The sequence below is a fragment of the Mus pahari genome, chromosome 15, assembly GCF_900095145.1.
Source record: "Mus pahari chromosome 15, PAHARI_EIJ_v1.1, whole genome shotgun sequence".
NCBI lineage: Eukaryota > Metazoa > Chordata > Mammalia > Rodentia > Muridae > Mus > Mus pahari.
Genome location: NC_034604.1, coordinates 73,823,475 through 73,845,349, shown reverse-complemented (window position 1 = coordinate 73,845,349; position 21,875 = coordinate 73,823,475). Strand labels below are relative to the sequence as shown.

Sequence of the window (21,875 nt, the reverse complement as noted above, 5' to 3'; positions counted from 1 at the left end):
GGGGGACAGCAGAGGGGAGGAGAACGCAGGGAGGGGAGGAGCCGCGCGGCCCGCGCCGCTTCCGAACCGGAAAGTTGCTCTTGCCGAAGTCCCGCCACCCCACCGTGCGCACTCTGCTCCGGCCTCAAGCCTCCGAGCCTGGCGGGTCGCCGGAGGACCCTGCGAAGTGGACAGGAGCCGGGAGAGAAAGTCCAGAGAAAGGGGCACCTGAGCCAGAGCCGGCTGGGCGAGCCGAGCGGCGCGGCGTGTCACTTCCCCGGGACCAGAAGCGGTCGGCCGGCCGGGAGCGCAGGCGGTGCGGCGCCCGAGCGGCACGGGCGAGACAAAGGCGCCGGGCCGGAGCCCTGCCCGCGGCCGCTCGCTCCGGGAGGGGCGGCCCGGCGGCGGCGGCGGGGGGGGGTGCGCGGCGCGGGCGGTGGCGCAGACACTCTATAAAGGGGCGAGCCCGGCGCGCTGGCGGAGACGGCGCCGCGCGGACGCCACCAAAGTTTGCAGCCTGCTCGGCGCGGAGGGGCCGCCGCCACGGCCCGCGCCGCACCCCGGCCCGCCGGAGCCGCACCTGGGCGACGGAGGAGCGCAGCGCCTGAGCTCGGGCGGGCGGCGGAGCCCGCGATGTGAGCGGCGTGGGGCGGCGCGCACCCCGGTCCGCAGGCGTCGCGGCCCCTCCTCGCCAGCGCGGTCGCTAATTGCGAGAGCGGCCTCATTTGCATAGGCCGCCGGAGTCCGCTGGAGGCCGGCCAATCGGCGCGGCCCTCCGCTAATGGCCATGCATTATTCACCAGCCTAATTGCTCAGCCCCATGCGCGGCCCGCGCAGCCGCCGCCACCGCCCCGCGCCCCGCGCCCCGCGCCCGCCCGGCCGCCCCGCGCCCACCCTGCGCTGTCCCCACCGGCCACCCCGCTGATGCCGCTGCCCCGCACGGGGCCGGAGCGCCGCTAGCAGCATGTCTCGGCGCAAGCAGGCCAAACCCCAGCATCTCAAATCGGACGAGGAGCTACCGCCTCAGGACGGGGCTTCAGAGCACGGTGAGGGCCGGGGACCTCAGGGTGGCCCAGAGTTCTGGGGCGCCCACCCAGGTCGGGAAGCGCGGGCGGTGGGAGCGACTGCGCACGTCTCCGACTGGGAGAAAGTTCCCCTGTTCCCGTGAGCGACTGCTAGCTCTGAGTCCGGCCCCCTGGCCATGCTGGCCAACCCGGACTGGTACTCCCTCGAAGCGCGCGGGAGCGGAAAAGAGTTGCGGGCCAAGTAAACTTGGCTCCGCTGCTCGGACTTTGGGGAGCTGCGCTCGGAGGGCGCTGCGGCAGGGCTGGCTCCAGGACGGATCCGAGTCGGTTGGGCCGGAGGCAGAGGCCGGCTGGAGGCGAGCGGGCGGGAGGGGGTCCGCGCTGCCGCTTCCGTGCGGCTCTAGCTCTCTGAGCTCACACGCTGCTTTGGTGGGCCCGGAGCCTCCAGAACGCGCCAGGACCTTGGTCTAGCTCAGAACTAAGCCCAGGGAGGGTGCAGCAGCGGGGAACGCGTCCGGGGCTCACCTACCGCTGGACGCGGGCCCTGGAAGCCGCCGCCTGGCCAGCTTTGTTCGGCGCCGCGCGCCTTGGTGCTCAGCCGGTGCTCGCCTGGAGCCTACCCGGGGCCCCAACGCCACCTCGGTGATCCCAGTCTCTGTTGCTTGTCTCCGATACCGCCAACAGGCCGCCTCGGATGACCCTCAGGCCGCGAGCCCCGCGGTGTCCCAGAGCGTTGACAAATCCAATCATCCCTTTCGGAAGCAAGTGGGGAAGTAAATGTCTCTTGGCCTTTCGTTAATGGCCGACTAGGGAATTGTGGGGCGCGAGCACAGCTGTTTCTTTTGGGGGCTAGTGCGTGTATGCGGTAGGACCTCAGCACGTTTCTGGCGGATTCCAAGTTTTCCCTTTGGCCTTTTCGTACTCTTTTGGAGGTACCGAAATCGGGCTCTGGAGTCACCCTCGCAGTTACTTTGCACTTACCTAGAACCATCCAAAAGTGCAGAACGGGCGCTATGGAAGTTAGACGCTGACGAAGATGCGAATTTAGTATAGTTGAACTTTGGCACCTTAAAGTTTATGGCACCCTGAATCCATGAACCCTGGGCGCCAGTTTTGGCCCGCCTTGCCAGGGTCCTCAGGGCACCAGCAAGGAGGCCGAGGAGGGGCGGCCGCGTATGACACAGAACCCCCCAGCTAGATCGAGGTTGAATAATTTATTCCTTAAAAGCCAACTTTTTATAATCAACCTATTGTAAATTGTTTAGAGGCAGATACTAAATAATCTTTTAACTATGAAAATAATACCATCTTTTAAAAAAAACCCTCAAAACCCTAATAGACGGAATTTAAGTTTTTAACACACAGCGGTAAAGTTTGACAAAGCTTGCACGTCGCAGTAGAAAGTGAGAAAATGTCCATAGCAGCCCTGGAATGAATTAAACCAAATGGGACTCGTTGGGTCTTTTTGTTGCTGTGAGGTGAGGGACCCGCATCTCTGCAGCCAAGTCAGCCAAGATTAGAACGGGCGATATGCTAAAAAGAAACGCTTGCATATGTTGGGTAGATTAGGGACAAAGAATCTTTTTGTCATGGAAATGGATTTTTTTGTTTTGTTTACTTCTTCACATAGAATTTCTCACACTTGGGTTGTTTTGTATTACCCTCAATGACTACATGATCAAATGAATGGATTTATTTCTGCCGAATGAGAAAGACAGTCTTTCCCTCAAAAGAACTACACTGCATCCCAGTGAGGAATTTTAAAGCTTCATTATTGCGGCTCCTGAATAGCTCAAAATCCGCTTTCACCGCCGCTCTAAAATGCAACAGTGTAAATACTTCTCTTTGTAGGGTCGTTATCAAAATGTGCAATGTCTCCTCTTATTAAAGCATATTTTAATTAATAGAGTAAAACCTCGTGTATTTAACAATTAACAAGCCGAGGCACTGTTGTTCATTTTTAATTTCGCTTCAGAAATGTGAGTGTGGTAAAGTTAATCGTGTAAACATGTCGGAGGATATATAACCCCGACCGTGTTGAAAACCCCAGATAGTCAATTATTTACGAGTTCTCCTTTGAATTCTGCTCGCTGCTCAAATTTATTTCGAGACTATTCCATACCAAGGTTTTCTCTCCTTTCAGTCCCAGCCATTTCTATCCAGGCTGTGTTTTCCTACAGTCATTCAGACTTCTGAGCCCGAGGTTGCCACAGTTCCTCAGCATATTTTGCAACAGGCCAAAAATAGCCTGTCTGAGGCTGAGCCCTAGTAAAGCTGCCGGTGCTATGGGGCTTTGAAGGATAGTTCAGGCACACTGGTAAAATAAGTTTTCTGATTTAATTGTTCGGAAGCAGATTGTTCGTGGAGCATAAAAGATACTCTGTTGCCTATGAAGTCAAGGAATGCCCATGCCATCTTAATTCTAACATAACCAAGAGAAGTAGGGTTGTTGTTGTTGTTGTTGTTGTTTTAAAGGATAAATGGTTGCGTGAACTAAATTACTCCATTGACATTTCAAATTCTTAAATTGTTTTACATGCAGAGGAGGCAAACGAGTGCTGTGTGAAGTTACTAGTGAGCCAAGTCTATAGTGTGTTAGAAATGAAGTCAATGGTTTCTTTGTATCAGTGTGGGTGTGACATGTTAATTAAAGCACCAGGTCTATCTGCTGAGGAATTGAAGACTTTTGTGAATACCATACAGAAGAGATACTGAGAGAGAGAGAGAGAGAGAGAGAGAGAGAGAGAGAGAGAGAGAGAGAGAGAGAGGAATGAGAATAGAGGAGGCCCAAGATGCATAGTCATGTTGATTTCCAGTGGAAACCGCATATTTTAATGGTTTATTTTTCAGGATTTAGTTTTTAGACAAGCAATAAAAAAAAAAAAAAACAATAGCTTTGGTCCTCTCCATCTTTTCGACTGAAGGAATGGATGGGAAATCTGCATGAAAGCAAGCAAAGCTTCCTTGTGGAAAGTTCTGGAGTCACCCTTGGTTACATTTTTATTTTAAGTTACTGAGACTCAAATCCCCAATAGAAACTGTCTTTTAAAATTGTTTATTCTTGAATATTTCCCATTTTAGAAATAGATGTGATTCAGCGCTAGGATTCAGTTAGATCTGTGCCATCAGTGATGTTATCCTCTGAGCCAGCTGAAGATTTTTGTTCTAAGAAAAACTAATTAAAACTTGCAGTGACAGTGCCACACTCAAGTCCTACCAAGAACTTTAAAGACATTGCAACTGTGTGCCGGCAAAAGAAAAAAGGAAGGCAGTTCCTAAAGATGCATTTCTCTGCCCTGGGAAAGTCTGTGTTAAGGAGGAACAAAAGAATGTTGTAATTTAAAACAGTTCTGAGGATGCATCTTTTTCTGGTCAATAATGACCTCATGGTGTTTTTATTTTCTACCAGCTTACAGTATATGGCTATCTTGAAATTTCTTTCAAATGTGGTAAGCTTCTACCTAAGAACTAAGCAGTGGAATTCACAGACTGCTTAAGTTCAGGGAGAGAAAGCCAGAGAGCTCAGTGAGGAGATCTTTCTTCTTTTATCTGTATATGCAGGGTTGGCCTCCCCCCTCCTCCCCGGGCACTCGCATTTACAATTCAGCATACCAAAAGGGACAATACAGAAGCCACTTTCTTACATCCACTGGCAGATTGTTTTCTCTGAAACACGAAAGGTAAAAAAGTAAGTGGAGGGGGAGGAGGGGGAGAAAGAATTTGCAAACATTTCTTTTTAAAACAGCGCTCAAGAAAAAAAAAAAGAAAAGAAAAGAAAAAAGGAAAAGAAAAAAACTTAACCTGTTTAAAAATGCACACTCCCAAAACGGGTGCCAATTATTACCACCTTAAAGAGAGCTGATTAAGAGACAAGAGTTAGTGAATTTAAGTAGAGTGCATTCTAAACTTTTCAAAGCCTATGCATAATCCAGGTTTTTCAGCTGTGTTCAGACTGAGCTAGAGGGAAAGGTACAGGGGGAGAAACAGCAGGAATTACTTAGCAAGCTGATTGTTTCTTTGTATCTAGAATGATGTCGAGAACAGACAAAAAGTAGGTCAGATTTCATTTCCAGCCCCAACGTCCACCTCCTGGTGGCCTTAAGAGCATTTTCTTTGGGGATGGGAAATGCAGTAAACAGAGCCAAGATTTCTGTTCTGTGAACTGACCATCAGTTGGAATTTAGCATCCTCATGTGTAAGTCTTGGCAAAAGGTCTTGTGTAAGTAAGTTAAAAGTCTTTAAGCTGCTAATGCGATTTTTCACCATCTTTTAGTACAGCGACCTAGTTCTGAGTGTCGTTTTAAGAAATAATATGAAAAAGAAGGTTTTCCTTTTTCTCTTTCCCTTGACTGTCTCGATGACTTTTGTTTTCGTCCATGATTTCTTGACTAGTTGCCAGTATAAGAAAGGCCAATGAATCTTAGACAATCTCATGAGCATGTGAGGTAATTGTACTGCTGGCCGGGGCACCTCTGTAATTAAGTGTGTAAAGTCGCTGCACTTTTCGTATGCAATCTATGTGAAAATCGAATTTTAGTAATTGTTTTAAGTAAACTGTTCTTAAAATACGTTGGATTTTTTTCTCTTGTAATTTCAACACGGTTATGATTTAAGGTGTGGTTAACTGTGTGACTGCCAGACGAACAAGGCAAGTAATGCTGCAGACAGTGAGAGATACTGGGTTTTAACAAAATAATAGAATGACCTTTATGCTCGAGACCAAGATTGATTTGTTTCTTAATTAAAGGAAAGGGGTTCTGGCCACCAAGGGGGGGGGGGCTGACGGTTCCTGAGTGGTCTCCCCTCTGATGGTGGACCTTTTCTCTCATTTCTAGCAGAGCAGGGTGTAGTCTAGGAGGCTCAGCCCTCTTTGGGTTCTTTACAGGCATGGTAACTTCACAGTATGGCATGGAACCCTGTGGTTCTAGGAAAGGTGGGTGGCAGAATGCTGGCCAGCTTGTGTTTCCTCGCCCTAAAGGTGAGTGGTTAGGAATGCTGTGACAAGCCTTGCTGATTTAACCTTTGCCTGCTTTGCCCTGCCAGGGGTGGCCACTAGATGTCAAGCTCATAATACAATTAGTGCTTCTGTGCCGTTGACCTTGGCAACAGGACTCACCACCACCGGTCTGTTAAGTGTGAACCCCGAGTCTTGAGTGTTAACTAGAGATCCCATGAGTTCGTTCCGTGAAGTACAGGCTTATCAAATGCCATCCAGCTCAGCACAAGTGTTTATAGCTCTTGGAAGAAGAGAAACCGGCTTGCTTTTGTGTAGCCATTACATCTTGAACGGTTTAATTAACCCTACAGGTGCCAGGGCACTTTGTCCTCATTCCTCAGCATTACTGGGTCCTCAGAGCGGCCTCAGACTGAGCTGTTTGATAATAGTCTTGTGTCATTTGCACACATGCAGAGTCACTGGCATGGTGGTGGCTTTTCCCGGATGACTTTCTGCTTGTATGCAAATTTCTCCCACAGAGATGAAGCAGCACCATGAAGTGCTGGTCAGCTGTAGGAACCGATGGTTTAATCGCCTAGCCCAGGGGCCCAAAGCCCAATGCTCACAGGTGATCTCAGACTCTTTCCTAGTTGGGGTGTGCTGTGCATAGGGCTGTTTCAACCTAGACATTTTTGCTCGAAATATATTTTGCTCGCTCAGTTCAGGCACTTGCCAAGTGACAGAGGGCGGGAGGGGCTGGGAGGGCTTGCATGAGCTCTGATAGTGAATTTCCATCAAATGGACACTTTCTAGGAGACATGTCATAAAAGCATGTTCTTGCCTTAGATCGTGGAGATCTCTGTATTTAAGCTACCCTAACCAAATTATGACCAGAGTTGCTGGCTTCTGACACGTCTCAGGTCTGTGACTTTGTTTTTTTTGTTTTTGTGTGTGTGTGTGTTTTTCTGTGAAGCCCGGGATATGAGCGTAAGTGAAGCCTTACAACAGGATGAAAGGCTTGAAGTGCAACAAACATCTTTCTAGCAAAGTGAATGTGTGTGTGTGTGTGCGCTGCTACCTCAACTCTGTGTCCCACAAAGGGACAGTGTCTCAGTCCCCCGAGCCTCACCGCACAGATTAAAACAGAACCAGTTTAAACAGAAGACGCCTGGGGCCTGTGCCACAGGTGGTCGTGACTTAACAAATTTGTGATGTGGGCCACTGAGTAAGAGGGAGGGAGCGGGTGGGTCAGTGCCGCCCGGAGCATAGCAAGACTGCCCTCCACCGTTCAACTCCGTGAGCACAAGCTTCCAGGTCTGGGGGGAAAAGGACAGAAATTTTTCTTTTGCGCCTGGAATTTCTTCTACATTGTTAAACCCAGTGGGGGTCTCTATTTGTCTCCTCCTGTGACACAGCTTGCGCTCAGTATGGCGATAATTCATCTTTCTTTATGGGATTCAAAGCTATCATGAGGAGTTAAAAAGAATTAATTTGCAAGAAAATAAGTGTCTCCAAAGAGTTTGAGAAAACTTGAGAAATGCTTGCTACTTTTTTTTTTTTTTTAAAGATGGGAGGACAAAGGAAAAAGTCGGGTTTCCGGTCCGGAAGACCTACCTGGCATTTTAAAGTTTAAGAGGGGAAGTTTTACATGCCTCTCTCTCTCTACTAAACAAGTCTGCCTTCTCCCTTTGTTAATTGTAGTGAATTGAAAATATGTAGCAAAGTAAAGGAAACCATAAATCAGCAATTTTACTGCTGCTTTGTAAGGAGTGAAATTCTTTACACTTCTGAAAAGAGAAACTAAAAATAAGCCTTGCTAAGTGCTGTGCGTGAATATTTGTATAGAGAAAGCATGGAGTCTCATATTTATACATTGCAATGTCTTCACTTGGGGCTTGAAACAGACGTCATGCTGTGGAAGACAGAGAGAGCATGGTGTCATTTCCCAAAACTGACCAGAAGTGAAAGCAAGAGACTCACTGGGAAGCTGCGGTAGGTGTGAGAGGCAGGTTCTTCTTAAACACGCTGTTTTATCAGTGAACACAAAGACTTTTAAAACAAGTGAGAGCCCTGCAGCTAGGTGTGCAGGTAGCTAGGTACCTTGTGGCTTCCTCTGAGGGGCTGTGGGCCTTCTCTGCCAGCCACAAACATGACTGTGACTCAAGACAGAGTTAGGGACCCCAAGGGCTAGGAGGATGACAAATCAACCCCAGATTTATTTAATATTTATTTATTTATTGATTGATTGATTGCTTCCTCCAGTGCAGATGACTGACTTCCCAGGATAGTGAGGACTGTGTGGTCCTCTTGGTATCTTGACCTGGTAGCCAGTGTCACCAGCTGGTCTGCCAACTGGGAAGGAGGAGGCCCTTCCATAAGGGGGATCCAACACCCAGATGAATTAGTTGGTCAACTGGTTAGCATTTTCTGTCCCTGTATCCTATGAGTGTCTGTAACCTTTATAGTGAAGTGCTATAAAACGCCTGCTTAATCCCTGCCTAGTGAGTTTCAAATCTTAGCTGCTGAACAACCACTAGGTAAAAAATATATAAATTACTTTGACACAAATGAGACTGATTAGAATGCTCGTTTTTAAGTCCTCCTCAAAAAGAGAGAGAGAGAATAAAAAACTTAAATTGCCAATACATTTCTTAAAGATTTCTTGTTGTCCTTTTGAAGAGTGTGACTGACTCTGGTTCCCCATAAATAAAAAATTTAAGCAGTATTAACTAGTAAGTTAATAACTTTTACTTTTTAGCATGGTGGCCAGTTCAGACTGTAAGCTTAAGTGAAACAGTTGAAGAATACAATCTTGGCTTTACAACAACGTGGTAAAATATAAAGCAGCCAGGACACCCACCTGGGTTCTCTCCTACAGAAAACACATAGCAACGTCAGCTCCGCACATAGACAGTGTTATGTATGCCTGTGCTCAAAAGCACGGTCTAATGTAATTTCTCTCGCTCTCCGTAGAATTCATCAGAGGTCAACATTTGCGATCTGTGAGACAGTAAAACATCTCGATGCTCTAAAGAGTCCTGTCCTTAGGAAAACACACCACGTTCAGTTAATCCTGATCATCTGTCAGTTCAGTTAAAGAGTATTTTGTGACTTAGAAACATTTCAAATATAGGCAAGCAAGTTCAATTTCACAGAGGGGACATTAGTACTTTATTTGTAATTGTGCCTATCCTAATAAATTTCTGCTTACCTCCAACTTTTATAAAGGAGGTCTAGTTACATTCAAATTTGGAAGGCACAGCTCTAGCTTGAGCATGTACGACACTGAAGAGTCTGTGTTACTGGCATTTTTAAACAGACCCCAGCAGAAATGTTAAGTGGTCATTCTAATTTATTTGCCCCAGATAAGAAATGCAAATCATACTGAAGCATTTTCCCCTTACTGACTGTAGTTTTTAAGATCACTCTTTTGCCAAAAGTGAAATTCATGATGAAGCTTGGCTCATAAGCAAATTGTTACCAGGCTTGGTCTCCTTGTTGGGCTCATTAACATAAAGAACTGTTAACGGGTCCAAAGGGTCAGAATGCCTCCCCCCTCCCCCCCCCCCCCCCGCAATTTCCTCCTTCAGTTTGGAAGGACTATAGGTGGAGGATCGTTTTACTTTGAACAAAATATCTTATGTTCGGATAATTGTCACTTAACATTGCATTAAACAAAATGACATTATTTGGCAGAATGTACTTAAATATTCCACGCACACTCTCTACAGCTAAGAAACACTTATAATTTAGCAGCCCTTGCAGTGGAGAAAAAAAAGAAAGAAAGAAATTACCTGAGAGATCCCTTCTCAGCCTCAGTGCATCTGGAAGTAAACCCTAAAAACACTTTAACACATTAAAAAAAAAAACTAATGGGAATGTGAAAATGCAAATCTTTAAGGTAAATAGAGAATTGTTTGCTCTGAGACCCTTTTGAAAAGCACAGGTATTCTGGGTCACAATGCTACACTTTGTTATAAGGAAAATCTGGGAAATGCTCATTTTTGAAGGTATAACTTACAGTTATGCAAATTAATTCTATCTGCACTGAATGCACTTTAAATGATCTCAAAGTCAGCATACTTTTAAGCATTTCCTGAATGAATTGTTTCTAACACATACTAAACATAAAGAAAAAGTGTTCTTTTCAGTAGGATACTGTCTGATATTGTAAATTTGAAAATTAAACCTTCAATTTTTGTACTGTACATTTTATCTTCTTAAAGGAAGTACATATAGACAATATTTCAAGGCATTAGCAGTTTTTGATTCATTGTCATTTCCTTTTTAAGAAAGTACCAAAATTATACTTTTTAACATCATAGCTTTACACATTGGAAAGCAACTTTTTAAAATCAGCCTCCTGCTTTGTTATCTCTGTGCATTTATTTTACTGCTTAATGCAAATAAGTTTTTAAATGTCCATATATAATATATATAATATATGAGATGTATATATGGTTTTAAAGAACATTATCCAATTAATTAAAGTGAAATTATAAGTTAAAATTTGTCATTTTGTCAAAACTTTTAAAATTAAGTTACTGGAATACAGAAGAGCTCATAGTTTGTTTTTATTCAATGATTAAAAAATTCTACATGCCCCGCCCCCAGCCCGGTTCCATAACCTTAAGCAGGTTTACAATTAGTTTTGCATACATTGAGCAAAGTTGAGCACCGAGTATTTGTTTTGCTAATGTGCCTATCTGCGGTATAAATCGGCTGTGTCTTTGCTCCCAGCTACCCTCAACCTCATTACAGATACCTATTCCCTTCCTTCCCCCACGCGGTAATGAGAGTGCTTGCTGCAGCCTGATCTCCGCACTGAGTTTAGTTTAAAAGTCTATGGGGTTTATGGGCTGCAGCTCCAAGTTCTTTCCCCTTCAAATGGCTTAGCCAGTTAAGAAAATGCTAATTGAATGCCGCTAATAATTTTTAAAGGCATGTATAAATTACCTGGAAATAATGGCCTCATGGAAAGCGACAGACCAGCCACACACACAAAAAAAAAAAAAAAAAAAAAAAAAAAAAAAAAAAAAAAAAAAAAANAAATGCTAATTGAATGCCGCTAATAATTTTTAAAGGCATGTATAAATTACCTGGAAATAATGGCCTCATGGAAAGCGACAGACCAGCCACACACAAAAAAAAAAAAAAAAAAAAAAGAAAGAAAGAAAGAAAGAAAAGAAAAGAAAAGAAAAGAAAAGAAAAGAAAAGAAAAGAAAGAAATTTTTTATTTCATTTTCCAGGCGAGGAGCAGTGGGGGTTTCCTGGACAAAATTAAAAAATCAAAAGAACAAAACAAAGACAACAACAACAAATAGATTTCTCTCCTCAGTATGGTGCTGGAACTCTCCCCACCCACCCACCCCAAAAAAACCTTAAAGGAAAACTGTTAAGAGTTTTTGTTTGTTTGTTTGTTTGTTAGTTTTTTATAGCAAGTCCATGTGCTAGTATTTGAACACCAGTGTCTTTTCAGGATGGACTGGGGCTGGTTTGCTCTCCACCTCAACTTTACACATTTAACAAAGAGCCAACTGGCCTGTGACACTGGCTCTGTTTAGCCACCTATCTGTTGCTGTCACTTTCCATCTGCAAGGCGACCAAATAAAAACAAAACCCCTTCAAGTCAGTGGCACCCAGGTTGGCATGCCAAACCAGGCATCCGTAGGCACCACACCCCACCGTGGTGACCCCACCCCCCCCAAAAAAAAAACAAGCACCAAGAAGTGTCACCGGGTGTCGATTTCTTGTTCTTGTACAGCTATTTATTTGATCAGGTGTGAATTAGAGTTGTTCATTAAACACGGTTGTTATTCGGCACAAGAGGGTTAGGGGACACAGAGGAAGTAGCCGCCTACAACAGTAATTAAACATGTGTAACCAATTAGAGGCTTTTCCACGATGGTGCAACCATATAATTTGCTAAGTCTTTCTATGAGAATAGATGAAAATAGGTACAAAAAGTGTGTCTGACTACAGCATTCTCATGTTAAACATGTCAACATCAATGAACTTTAAATATATAATTCCTAGTTTGTTAGCAAACCACTGAACTCTATTGGCTAATCACAATAACATGTAATTTTAAGTTCATTTTGCCAAAGAATATTGCCTCTGACAGAGCCGATTAATTGTACTTAAGCATGATTCATTTTAGACCTAGTGTCCATTGATAGTCATATGTCAAGTTCTGAAGTGTTGGGGCTCCTTCCTTCTGAAAGAGTGAAGAGAAGGACATCACCATTAGAACCTTAAGAAGCGCTTATAACTTCTTTGCTATGTTCACAAATCATAGTACTTAGCCTAAATTTCCTATGTGAAATAAATGCCTATTGACTCAAAAGGTTCTATAGGACCCTATTAGACCAGCAGCACCTCAGCTGGGCTTAGAGATGATAAATCCATGAGCCCAGACCACACCACACCGGCTTCCTGTCAGGTGCTAGTGTGTGGGAAAGGGTACGGATTAGCTCCGCAATGTTAAGTGAACTGGCAGAGGCGTCTCTAATTTTGTTGGAAATGAGGAAGCCCGATGGTAAAGGGGAATCCTAATGAGGCCGTCGAAGGCTGGCTTTGTACCCAACAGACAGGGTGGCTGCAGGTTGTATGAAGATATTGGAAATCGATGCCTTCTATGGAATTTCATTAAGAAGCAGTATCCACAATTGATAGAGCCTCATAATTTGATGGATTGTGCTAAGAAAATGATTAGCTAGCTAGAAAGAGTCATAGAACACACACGCTGGGACGTCAGAAATGTTGAAGTGGGGTAATTTGTACAAAATAAAAAATATTGATTTTACTGATGTGCAAAATTTTGAAACGGAGGGTGGCTGTCTGGTGGAGCCTGGCTGATGTAATCTCTTCTTGGTTTCCTAGGCGTCCCGGGGGACGGTGCGGAGGACGCAGACAGCGGCAGTGAGAGCAGGAGCGGCAGCGAGGAAACCAGCGTGTGTGAGAAGTGCTGTGCGGAGTTCTTCAAGTGGGCGGACTTCCTGCAGCACAAGAAGACCTGCACCAAGAACCCACTGGTGCTGATCGTGCATGACGATGAGCCGGCGCCGCCCTCCGAGGACTTTCCAGAACCTTCTCCCGCCAGCTCGCCCAGTGACCGCACTGAGAGTGAGGTGGCTGAGGAGGTGGCACCCACGGAGGGCAGCGAGGTGAAGGCTGCTGCAAAGGAGGCGGAGCCCATGGATGTGGAGGTATCTGCGGACAAGGGCCCTCCAGGCCCAAGTGTGCCCCCACCGCCGCCTGCACTGCCGCCACAGCCAGAGCCTGCGGCCTTCAGCATGCCTAGTACCAATGTGACCCTGGAGACGCTGCTCAGCACTAAGGTGGCCGTAGCACAGTTCTCACAGGGTGCACGTGCGGGCAGCACCACAGGCGCTGGTGGCAGCGTGGGTGCGGTGGCCATCCCCATGATCCTGGAGCAGCTGGTGGCACTGCAGCAGCAGCAGATCCACCAGCTCCAGCTCATCGAGCAGATCCGCAGCCAGGTGGCCCTGATGAGCAGGCAGCCTGGGCCACCACTGAAGCCCTCAGCCAGTGCCCCTGGACCAACCTCAGTACAGCTTCAGGGCCTGACTCCGCATGCGGCCCTCCAGCTTTCTGCAGGACCTGCCACTGCCTCTGCTGGCTCGGGCTCCACCCTGCCGGCAGCCTTCGATGCCCCCCAGCACCTGTCACAGCCTGCATCCGGCACAAGCACTCCCTGCAGCACCAGTGCTGGCCCCACTGATTCTGGGGCACACCCAGCCTGTAGCACTGGCCCGGCTCCAGGACCGGTGGCCGCTGCGTCCAGTACTGTAGGCAACACGGTGCAGCCCCAAAATGCATCCACGCCCCCTGCCCTGGGTCCTGGACCCCTCCTCAGCTCAGCCTCCAATCTGCCAAACCCTCTGCTACCTCAGACTTCATCCAGCAGTGTCATCTTCCCCAACCCGCTGGTTAGCATCGCTGCCACAGCCAATGCGCTGGACCCCCTGTCGGCTCTTATGAAGCACCGCAAGGGCAAGCCCCCTAATGTTTCAGTGTTCGAGCCCAAGGCCAGTGCTGAGGACCCTTTCTTTAAGCACAAGTGCAGGTTCTGTGCCAAGGTCTTCGGCAGTGACAGTGCGTTGCAGATCCACCTGCGATCCCACACAGGGGAGCGGCCCTTCAAATGTAACATCTGCGGGAACCGCTTTTCCACCAAGGGCAACCTGAAAGTCCACTTTCAGAGGCACAAGGAGAAGTACCCCCACATCCAGATGAACCCCTACCCTGTCCCAGAATACCTCGACAACGTGCCCACCTGCTCTGGGATCCCCTATGGCATGTCCCTGCCCCCAGAAAAGCCGGTGACCACCTGGCTGGATAGCAAGCCAGTGCTGCCCACTGTACCAACATCAGTAGGGCTTCAGCTGCCCCCCACCGTCCCTGGCACCCACAACTACACTGACTCCCCTAGCATCACTCCGGTCAGCCGGTCCCCACAGAGGCCCTCTCCAGCATCCAGTGAATGCACCTCTCTGTCCCCAGGCCTCAACAATACTGAGTCCGGTATCACAGTGAGGCCTGAGTCACCCCAGCCACTCCTGGGTGGGCCTTCGCTTACAAAAGCTGAGCCAGTCAGCCTGCCTTGCACAAGTACAAGGACAGGAGATGCACCTGTGGTGGGTGGGCAGGTCAGCGGGTTGCCCACTTCAGCTGCCACCGCTGTCACAGACAGCGCCTGCACAAGTCTCGGGAGCCCCGGTCTTCCAGCCGTCTCCGACCAATTCATGGCCCAGTTTCCTTTCGGCGGGCTGCTTGACTCTATGCAAACGTCAGAGACCTCGAAACTGCAGCAGCTGGTGGAGAACATCGATAAGAAGATGACTGACCCGAACCAGTGTGTCATCTGTCACCGCGTGCTTAGCTGCCAGAGCGCACTGAAGATGCACTACAGGACACACACAGGGGAAAGGCCCTTCAAGTGTAAGATCTGTGGCCGCGCCTTCACCACCAAAGGCAACCTGAAGACGCACTTCGGGGTGCACCGCGCCAAGCCCCCGCTCCGCGTGCAGCACTCCTGCCCCATCTGCCAGAAGAAGTTCACGAATGCCGTCGTGCTGCAGCAGCACATCCGCATGCACATGGGGGGACAGATCCCAAACACGCCACTGCCTGAGGGCCTGCAGGAGGCCATGGACGCCGACCTGCCCTTTGATGAAAAGAACGCAGAGACCCTCAGCAGCTTTGATGATGATGTCGACGAGAACTCCATGGAGGAGGACTCTGAGCTGAAGGACACGGCCAGCGACTCGTCTAAACCACTTCTGTCTTACTCGGGCTCCTGTCCGCCCTCGCCCCCGTCGGTCATCTCCAGCATCGCCGCCCTCGAGAACCAGATGAAAATGATTGACTCGGTTATGAACTGTCAGCAACTGGCCAACTTGAAGTCGGTGGAAAATGGGTCTGGGGAAAGCGATCGCTTGAGCAACGACTCCTCCTCTGCGGTGGGCGACCTGGAGAGCCGCAGTGCAGGCAGCCCCGCCCTATCGGAGTCCTCCTCCTCCCAGGCTCTGTCCCCTGCTCACAGTAATGGTGAGAGCTTCCGGTCCAAGTCGCCAGGCCTTGGCCACCAGGAAGAGCCGCAGGAGATCCCACTGAAGACTGAAAGGCTGGACAGCCCACCCCCTGGCCCAGGAAATGGAGGTGCCCTGGACCTGACAGCGGGCCACCCTGGTCGGCCACTCATCAAGGAGGAGACCCCTTTCAGCCTGCTGTTCCTGAGCAGAGAGCGGGGTAAGTGTGCGAGCACTGTGTGTGGTGTCTGTGGCAAGCCCTTTGCTTGCAAAAGTGCATTGGAAATCCACTACCGCAGCCATACCAAGGAGAGGCCGTTTGTCTGCACGGTCTGCAGGCGAGGCTGCTCCACTATGGGTAACTTAAAGCAGCACTTACTGACACACAAGTTGAAAGAGCTGCCTTCTCAGGTGTTTGACCCCAACTTTACTCTAGGTCCCAGCCACAGCACGCCTAGCCTGGCCTCCAGCCCCGCGCCCACCATGATCAAAATGGAAGTGAACGGCCACAGCAAGGCTATCGCACTGGGTGAGGGTCCAGCGCTACCAGCCGGGGTCCAGGTCCCTACTGGGCCCCAGACAGTGATGAGCCCTGGCCTGGCACCCATGCTGGCACCCCCACCACGCCGGACACCCAAGCAGCACAACTGTCAGTCATGTGGGAAGACCTTCTCCTCAGCCAGTGCCCTGCAGATCCATGAGCGCACCCACACCGGGGAGAAGCCCTTTGGCTGCACCATCTGCGGCAGGGCCTTCACCACCAAGGGCAATCTCAAGGTAAGAGAACCACGGCCTGAGGCTGTGGCCAAGCCAAGTGGCACCCAGGATGGTGCCTGGCAGAGGTTCTGCCTTCGCCCTCATGTGTATGTATATATACACATGTGTGGAGCATATGTTTGTACATGTATGAGCATGCATAGTGTGTGCATGTGTATAAACATGTGTACATGTGTTATGTGTGTACATGTATGTGCGCATGCTCAAAAGATATGCGGCCCATTAAGCAGTAAGCAAAGCAGGAATCCATGTTCCGCCTGAAGGGGGAGGGGGTGAGGAGCGCTACACGTGTCTGCCTGCCTCCTCTGATGGCATCCGCCTGCTCCAGGCCTAGGGTCATCCTAGATACATGGAGAGCGGGCCCAGGACACAAGCCTCTAATGTGAAAACAAAATAAACATGACCCTTAAACATAAGTATATAACACAAAGACGAGACTTATACTCTGAGGTCTAGAATGTTCCATCATCTGTGTGGCTGCAGACAGGGCCCCGGGGAGGGACGCTGGGTGAGAAGTTCCCCAGCTCGTGAAGCCTGGAGGAAACATGTGCTTAAGCCCAAGCTCAGCCAAGTGTCCTCTGGAGACCAACTGCTGACAGATGCTTCAGACTCCAGGCTATGCTGCTGGCCTCAGCTAAACAGACACCACCGGCCTAGGCCTCAGAAACCTCTCCAGGGAGAGCCAGTGGTCAAGACCTGTGGCTTCTGTGCTGAGCCAACACTGAACGGGAGCCTCCTAATGACCCTGCTGCTCTGGATGGCCCAGGAGGGTCTTAGCACTCATTTTCCCATTTGAGGGGAAGCAGAAGAGGACCGTCAGAGACTTCAAGTGCAAGGCCTTTTAAAAGCTTGACCGGGCTGAGGAGATGGCTGAGCCTAGTCTACTTGGCAAGTTCTAGGCCAGGAAGAGACCCTGTCTCAAAAAAGGGGGGGGCGGGAAGCATGTTTGAGGAATAGCGCCAGAGGTTGTCTTCTGACCTCCATGTGCACACATTCGGGTAGATAATGGATGAAGGGACAAGGGCCTTTATCCTTAAGGCTCTAGAACACTCTCTATAGTCTCATGGGATTTTTTTTTTCCCCTGGTGGGGGGCGTGTTGATATCCAACAAGTTCGTTCACTTAACTCGCCGGTTTTGCTTTTTATATTCACAGAATGGAATACTGTGTGTCTAATAGAAGGTGCTGGGGGAAGTTCCCCTAACTGCATTCTGCTGACCCCCCCCCCCTCCAGGCTAATACTTAGAATGCAAGTCCATGAGCCATTGACATCAAGCCATGGCCGAGTCAGAGTTCTTGACCCGCTTACTTGTGGCTTGTCTCTCTGTCTCTCCCACAGGTACACATGGGCACCCACATGTGGAACAATGCACCCGCGAGGCGTGGCCGCCGCCTGTCTGTGGAGAACCCCATGGCTCTGCTCGGCGGTGACGCTCTCAAGTTCTCTGAGATGTTCCAGAAGGACCTGGCAGCTCGAGCGATGAATGTGGACCCCAGCTTTTGGAACCAGTACGCTGCCGCCATCACCAACGGGCTGGCCATGAAGAACAATGAGATCTCTGTCATCCAGAACGGAGGCATCCCTCAGCTCCCAGTAAGTCTAGGCGGAGGTGCCATCCCGCCTTTGGGTGCCATGGCCGGTGGGGTGGACAAGGCACGCACTGGCAGTAGTCCGCCCATTGTCAGCTTGGACAAAGCAAGCTCAGAGACGGGAGCCAGCCGGCCATTCACAAGGTTCATTGAGGATAACAAGGAGATTGGGATCAATTAGCAGGATACACTTAAGACTCCACCCCTCCTCTTCTGTCCCAAGTCCACTGCAGAGTTGGAGCGTCAGGCTTTGGACCCCACATGCCTAGGCTCTCATTAATACTTTACCCACGACAGAAAATGTCTGTACCGTGTGGCTGCTGCAGAGAGCCATGGTGAACGAGGTGCAGTGGGTTTGACTGTTCTGAAGATAAGAACTCTGCAACCTTTTAAGTAAATTTCAGACAAAAGCTTATGTGCTTGGGAAAAAAAAAAAAAAAAAGGAAAGAAAGAAAGAAAGAAATGGCCTTAGGAACAGAAAGAGCTCAGACCATATCTACTTCATTTCTGCTAAAACCTAGTGACCCCTTTGTGTGGGGTAACGGGGTCCCCTGCGGTAACCCTGTGAGCTGCATTCAATGGTTTTGTTCAAATTCTGTAGACACTTGAACTCTGTTTTAGGGACTCTCCGTCTTGAAGAAGCAGTTCAGTGCTCCAAATGCTGTGTATAATGACAGTCTTTTCGTCTATAGTATTTATGTTAAGATTATGCGGGTAACAGACAATAAAATAGCCCAAACTTAAATGAAGATTTTTGTATCACAGAATACATCTGGCTATGTGATCTTTTTTTTTTTTTAAAGCAAGATTTGCTTCATTATAAATAAGTGGATTAATTCAATGCAGGCAAAATCGTGACGTTCTATTGGGAAAGATAGCATGGTTTTTGTGTGCAAGTACCTGTCAGTAACACACCCCCCCCCTTTAATTTAAATGTTTGTAGCTGCTATGTGAACAATTGTTCTCTAGTGTGGTCTGTAGCCCCGAGGTCGATTGGGAACAAGTTACAGACAGGCATCAGCGTAAAATGATTTACAGCATTATAAACAGTTGTGAGTAAATAGTTCACATTATCAAAGCTGTATAATAAAGAGGTAATGTTTGTATAATGTGGTTGCAAATCTTAATTTATACAATTGCACTTTTAGTATTTTGTATTAGGAAAGTTTGTCTATAATTTGAAAATTTAAAAAAAAAGATGTAAAGTATTTTATAAATAGTACTTCGGTTTAAAGAAAATGGAGGAGAAAACAAGAAAAACCCCATGTCACAGTTTATTGTTTTGTCTTAAAGTCAAACATGAGAAGTCTAAGCTGTTTAAGCAGAAAAGAAGCCACCAGGCCTTGTCAGCACCTCAATAAAATAAGACCTGCCATTTCTTAAATTAACATGATTTATTTAACTTTTCTACAAAACCTTTTGAAAAAACTGTGAGCACCATAACAAAACTCTGACAAATGACTCTTAGCTCCCTGACATAGAAAGGCAGGGGGACAACGGAGCGCACGTTGCGCAAGTGTGATTTTACCATAGGCTCCCCTCTGTCTCTCTCATACACATGATACGGGACTGCCTCATAGCACTGGTCAGGGCACAAATGAGACCGGGATACCGAGTGTCTGGCGGTGTAATCAGTCATAACCATGACATTTCCTAAGTTCATGAGTTATTGTCTTTCCAAGTGCAAAGGCAGTGCAGTGTCCCGATTATTCAAACCCGGATCTTTTGCTGATGACCTGTCTCAACTGCATTCACTGAGCACAGAAGCCAGATGCTGGGAGGCGGGGCCGACTGGAAACTTGAACGTCAAGTGTTGTGTGTACTACCTCATTTTTGTGCGTTGTAAGCATGCTGGGATGTGACATGATGGACTTCCAACAAAAATTGCTCAAGACATACTGTAGGTAGTCGGGTACCTCGGCAGGGAGCTGTCTGCGCCTGAAGGCCAAACCAGACAGTGTGAAACAGAAGGATAGAGCAGCCACCTCATACAACTGAACCAACAGGAAAAGGCGCTGCAGGGGAATGACTACCACAGGCCTGTGGCTGAGCAGAGAGCTTCTGAGCTCATTAGCTGTTCCGACTTTGGAAATGAACACGGGACTCTCTGGCTCTGTTTGCCGTGTAGTTAAGTAGAGCATCTTCAGGCCATGCCATCTCTTGCTGGGGTGCAGATGGGAGCAGGCATTTCAGCTTTGGGGAGAGGAGACAAGGTGGCTTAATGTCACTGTGCTTTAGCAGTTGAATGTCTTGTCATTTATCTGTGTCCTCTTGGTGTGTTTTCTCCCCCTGTCTCGGTTGGTATTTGGTACCATGTTAGTGTTCTTTCTTCTCTCAAAAGGATGTGTATATAACTTAAGAAAAGAGAAATGTAAAGTGTTATAAACAAGACGGCGGATGAAGGTGCAGAGACCACCCCCATTCTGTGTTCAGGGCTGGCTGTCCCTCTGCGTGGTGAAAAGAGACACTATTTTTATACTGCAAAACCACGAGAGGTGAGGGCCTCCCAGAACCAGCCAGGGTGTTCGGGAGACCCGATATATTTTATGATTAAATCTTGTGGCTTGACACATCTACTGACTGAAATGGATGTTGTAGACTAGGTTACTATTTTTGTCATACAGAACTGAATAAAATGCGGGGTGTCCTATTATTTCTGAATCGTGTTCCCTGATTCTTCCTGGTGGAGTCTGCAGTGCTGGTCGGTAGTGGTGGATGGATGTCTGTGCCGTTTTCCAGAGGGGATGTCAAACGGGTTGGCAGGTTATATTTAAGCAATATCTGCAATTTCTTTGTTCTTGAATTATTTTTTCACTGCTGGGCATAGAACCCAGGGCCCTGTAAATGCATGCCAGACAAGCACCTTGCCACTGGTTCAGATCTCCCCTCTCCCCAAGTTCTCATTTTGGAAGTTGCTTTACATCTGCCATGGAAGAGGATGTAATAAAGATGCCTGCCAGAAAATCTGCAGTGTCCAAAGATGACCACACTCGGGTTTGCCTTTCCATCCTCTGCACTGGGTGATCACAGCAGCGTTCAGGTCACTATAGCCAACAGGGGTTCTCAAATCCATGTAGGAAATACTGGAACAAGAGAGTGCTCACAGATACCACGCTGTCATCGGCCTCTGTCCACTCCCACTGGAGACGTCATTTGTTTTTAAATTAGCATTGTCTCACTTTAACTTTAAGAGCTCTTAGATATGACATTAGATAATCAGTTTCTTCTTTTATTTTTTTTTAACACTAACTATTGATAACCAGAAGCTAAAGTGACTTGTATCAGGAACATGGGGGAAGAAGTGTCCTTTTAGGAATGATGAAGGCACTAACCACTAATCTAGCTGACCAGGTCCCCCTTGGTGGTTCCCAATCCTTAGAAATTAAACTGTTACATGTTTGAACTATTCATATAGTAAATTCAATTATATATATATATATAGCATAGATTCCACAGATGTTTAGAATCATCAACAAAATTTTAAATTCGATAGATAAAGAACATATATCTCTTCTATTTCAAAAGTATTTATAGGTAGCAAGCCAGAGGGATATGGGCTTACCAAATATGGGTTCTACTTCCGACACCAGCTCCAGGTACTGGAAGAAACGTTGTAAGTGGTAACAATCCCCCAAAATTGCTTGGCTACATTTCTCGTCCAAGTTCATTTTAGGAGGCACTAACATTTAAAACTAATTCAAGACAGTACTATAGGGTCAAGCAGGAATAATCTCGTCCCTGGGGATGAGGGCAGGCTTCACATCTCTGCAGCTTCTCCTTCCTGTCTGGCAGACAATACCTGGTCCCGTGTGGTATTTCACAAACACAGCAGACGTCAGGGGCAGTGCTTTGTTCCTAAGCAGTGTCTACACTTCCAGCCCACCAACTTCAGAGCACTGCCGGTTGTCCCTCGGCCATGTGGCTGTGGCTGTGCAGCAGACCCCTGGACCATTCCTTTCTTTCTCCTGCCACATACTTGTGGCAAAGCAATGATGCTGTGTGATGGTGGCTATTT

At 47.9% G+C, this 21,875-nt stretch overlaps 1 protein-coding gene across 2 annotated transcripts; it reads left to right on the top strand.

The window, feature by feature from the left end:
- The first annotated feature begins 413 nt into the window (after positions 1-413).
- Positions 414-21,089, top strand: Sall3 (spalt like transcription factor 3). Of its 2 annotated transcripts, XM_021214807.2 has the most exons (4): positions 414-1,025; positions 12,823-15,714; positions 15,931-16,271; positions 17,610-21,089. In XM_021214807.2, exons 1-4 carry the CDS (start codon positions 944-946, stop codon positions 18,039-18,041), a joined length of 3,747 nt encoding a protein of 1,248 aa, XP_021070466.1. In that variant the 5' UTR covers positions 414-943; the 3' UTR covers positions 18,042-21,089. The 2 variants fall into 2 exon arrangements, with proteins under 2 accessions (XP_021070466.1, XP_021070465.1); XM_021214806.2 differs by having other exon boundaries at positions 12,823-16,271.
- Positions 21,090-21,875: the final 786 nt, after the last annotated feature.

Bases quoted from the DNA above. Each gene is read 5' to 3' on its own strand.
- Sall3 (XM_021214806.2), top strand. From the start codon at position 944: ATGTCTCGGCGCAAGCAGGCCAAACCCCAGCATCTCAAATCGGACGAG. The intron at 1,026-12,822 runs GTGAGGGCCGGG...TTGGTTTCCTAG, and splicing joins GGACGGGGCTTCAGAGCACG to GCGTCCCGGGGGACGGTGCG. The intron at 16,272-17,609 runs GTAAGAGAACCA...TCTCTCCCACAG, and splicing joins CCACCAAGGGCAATCTCAAG to GTACACATGGGCACCCACAT.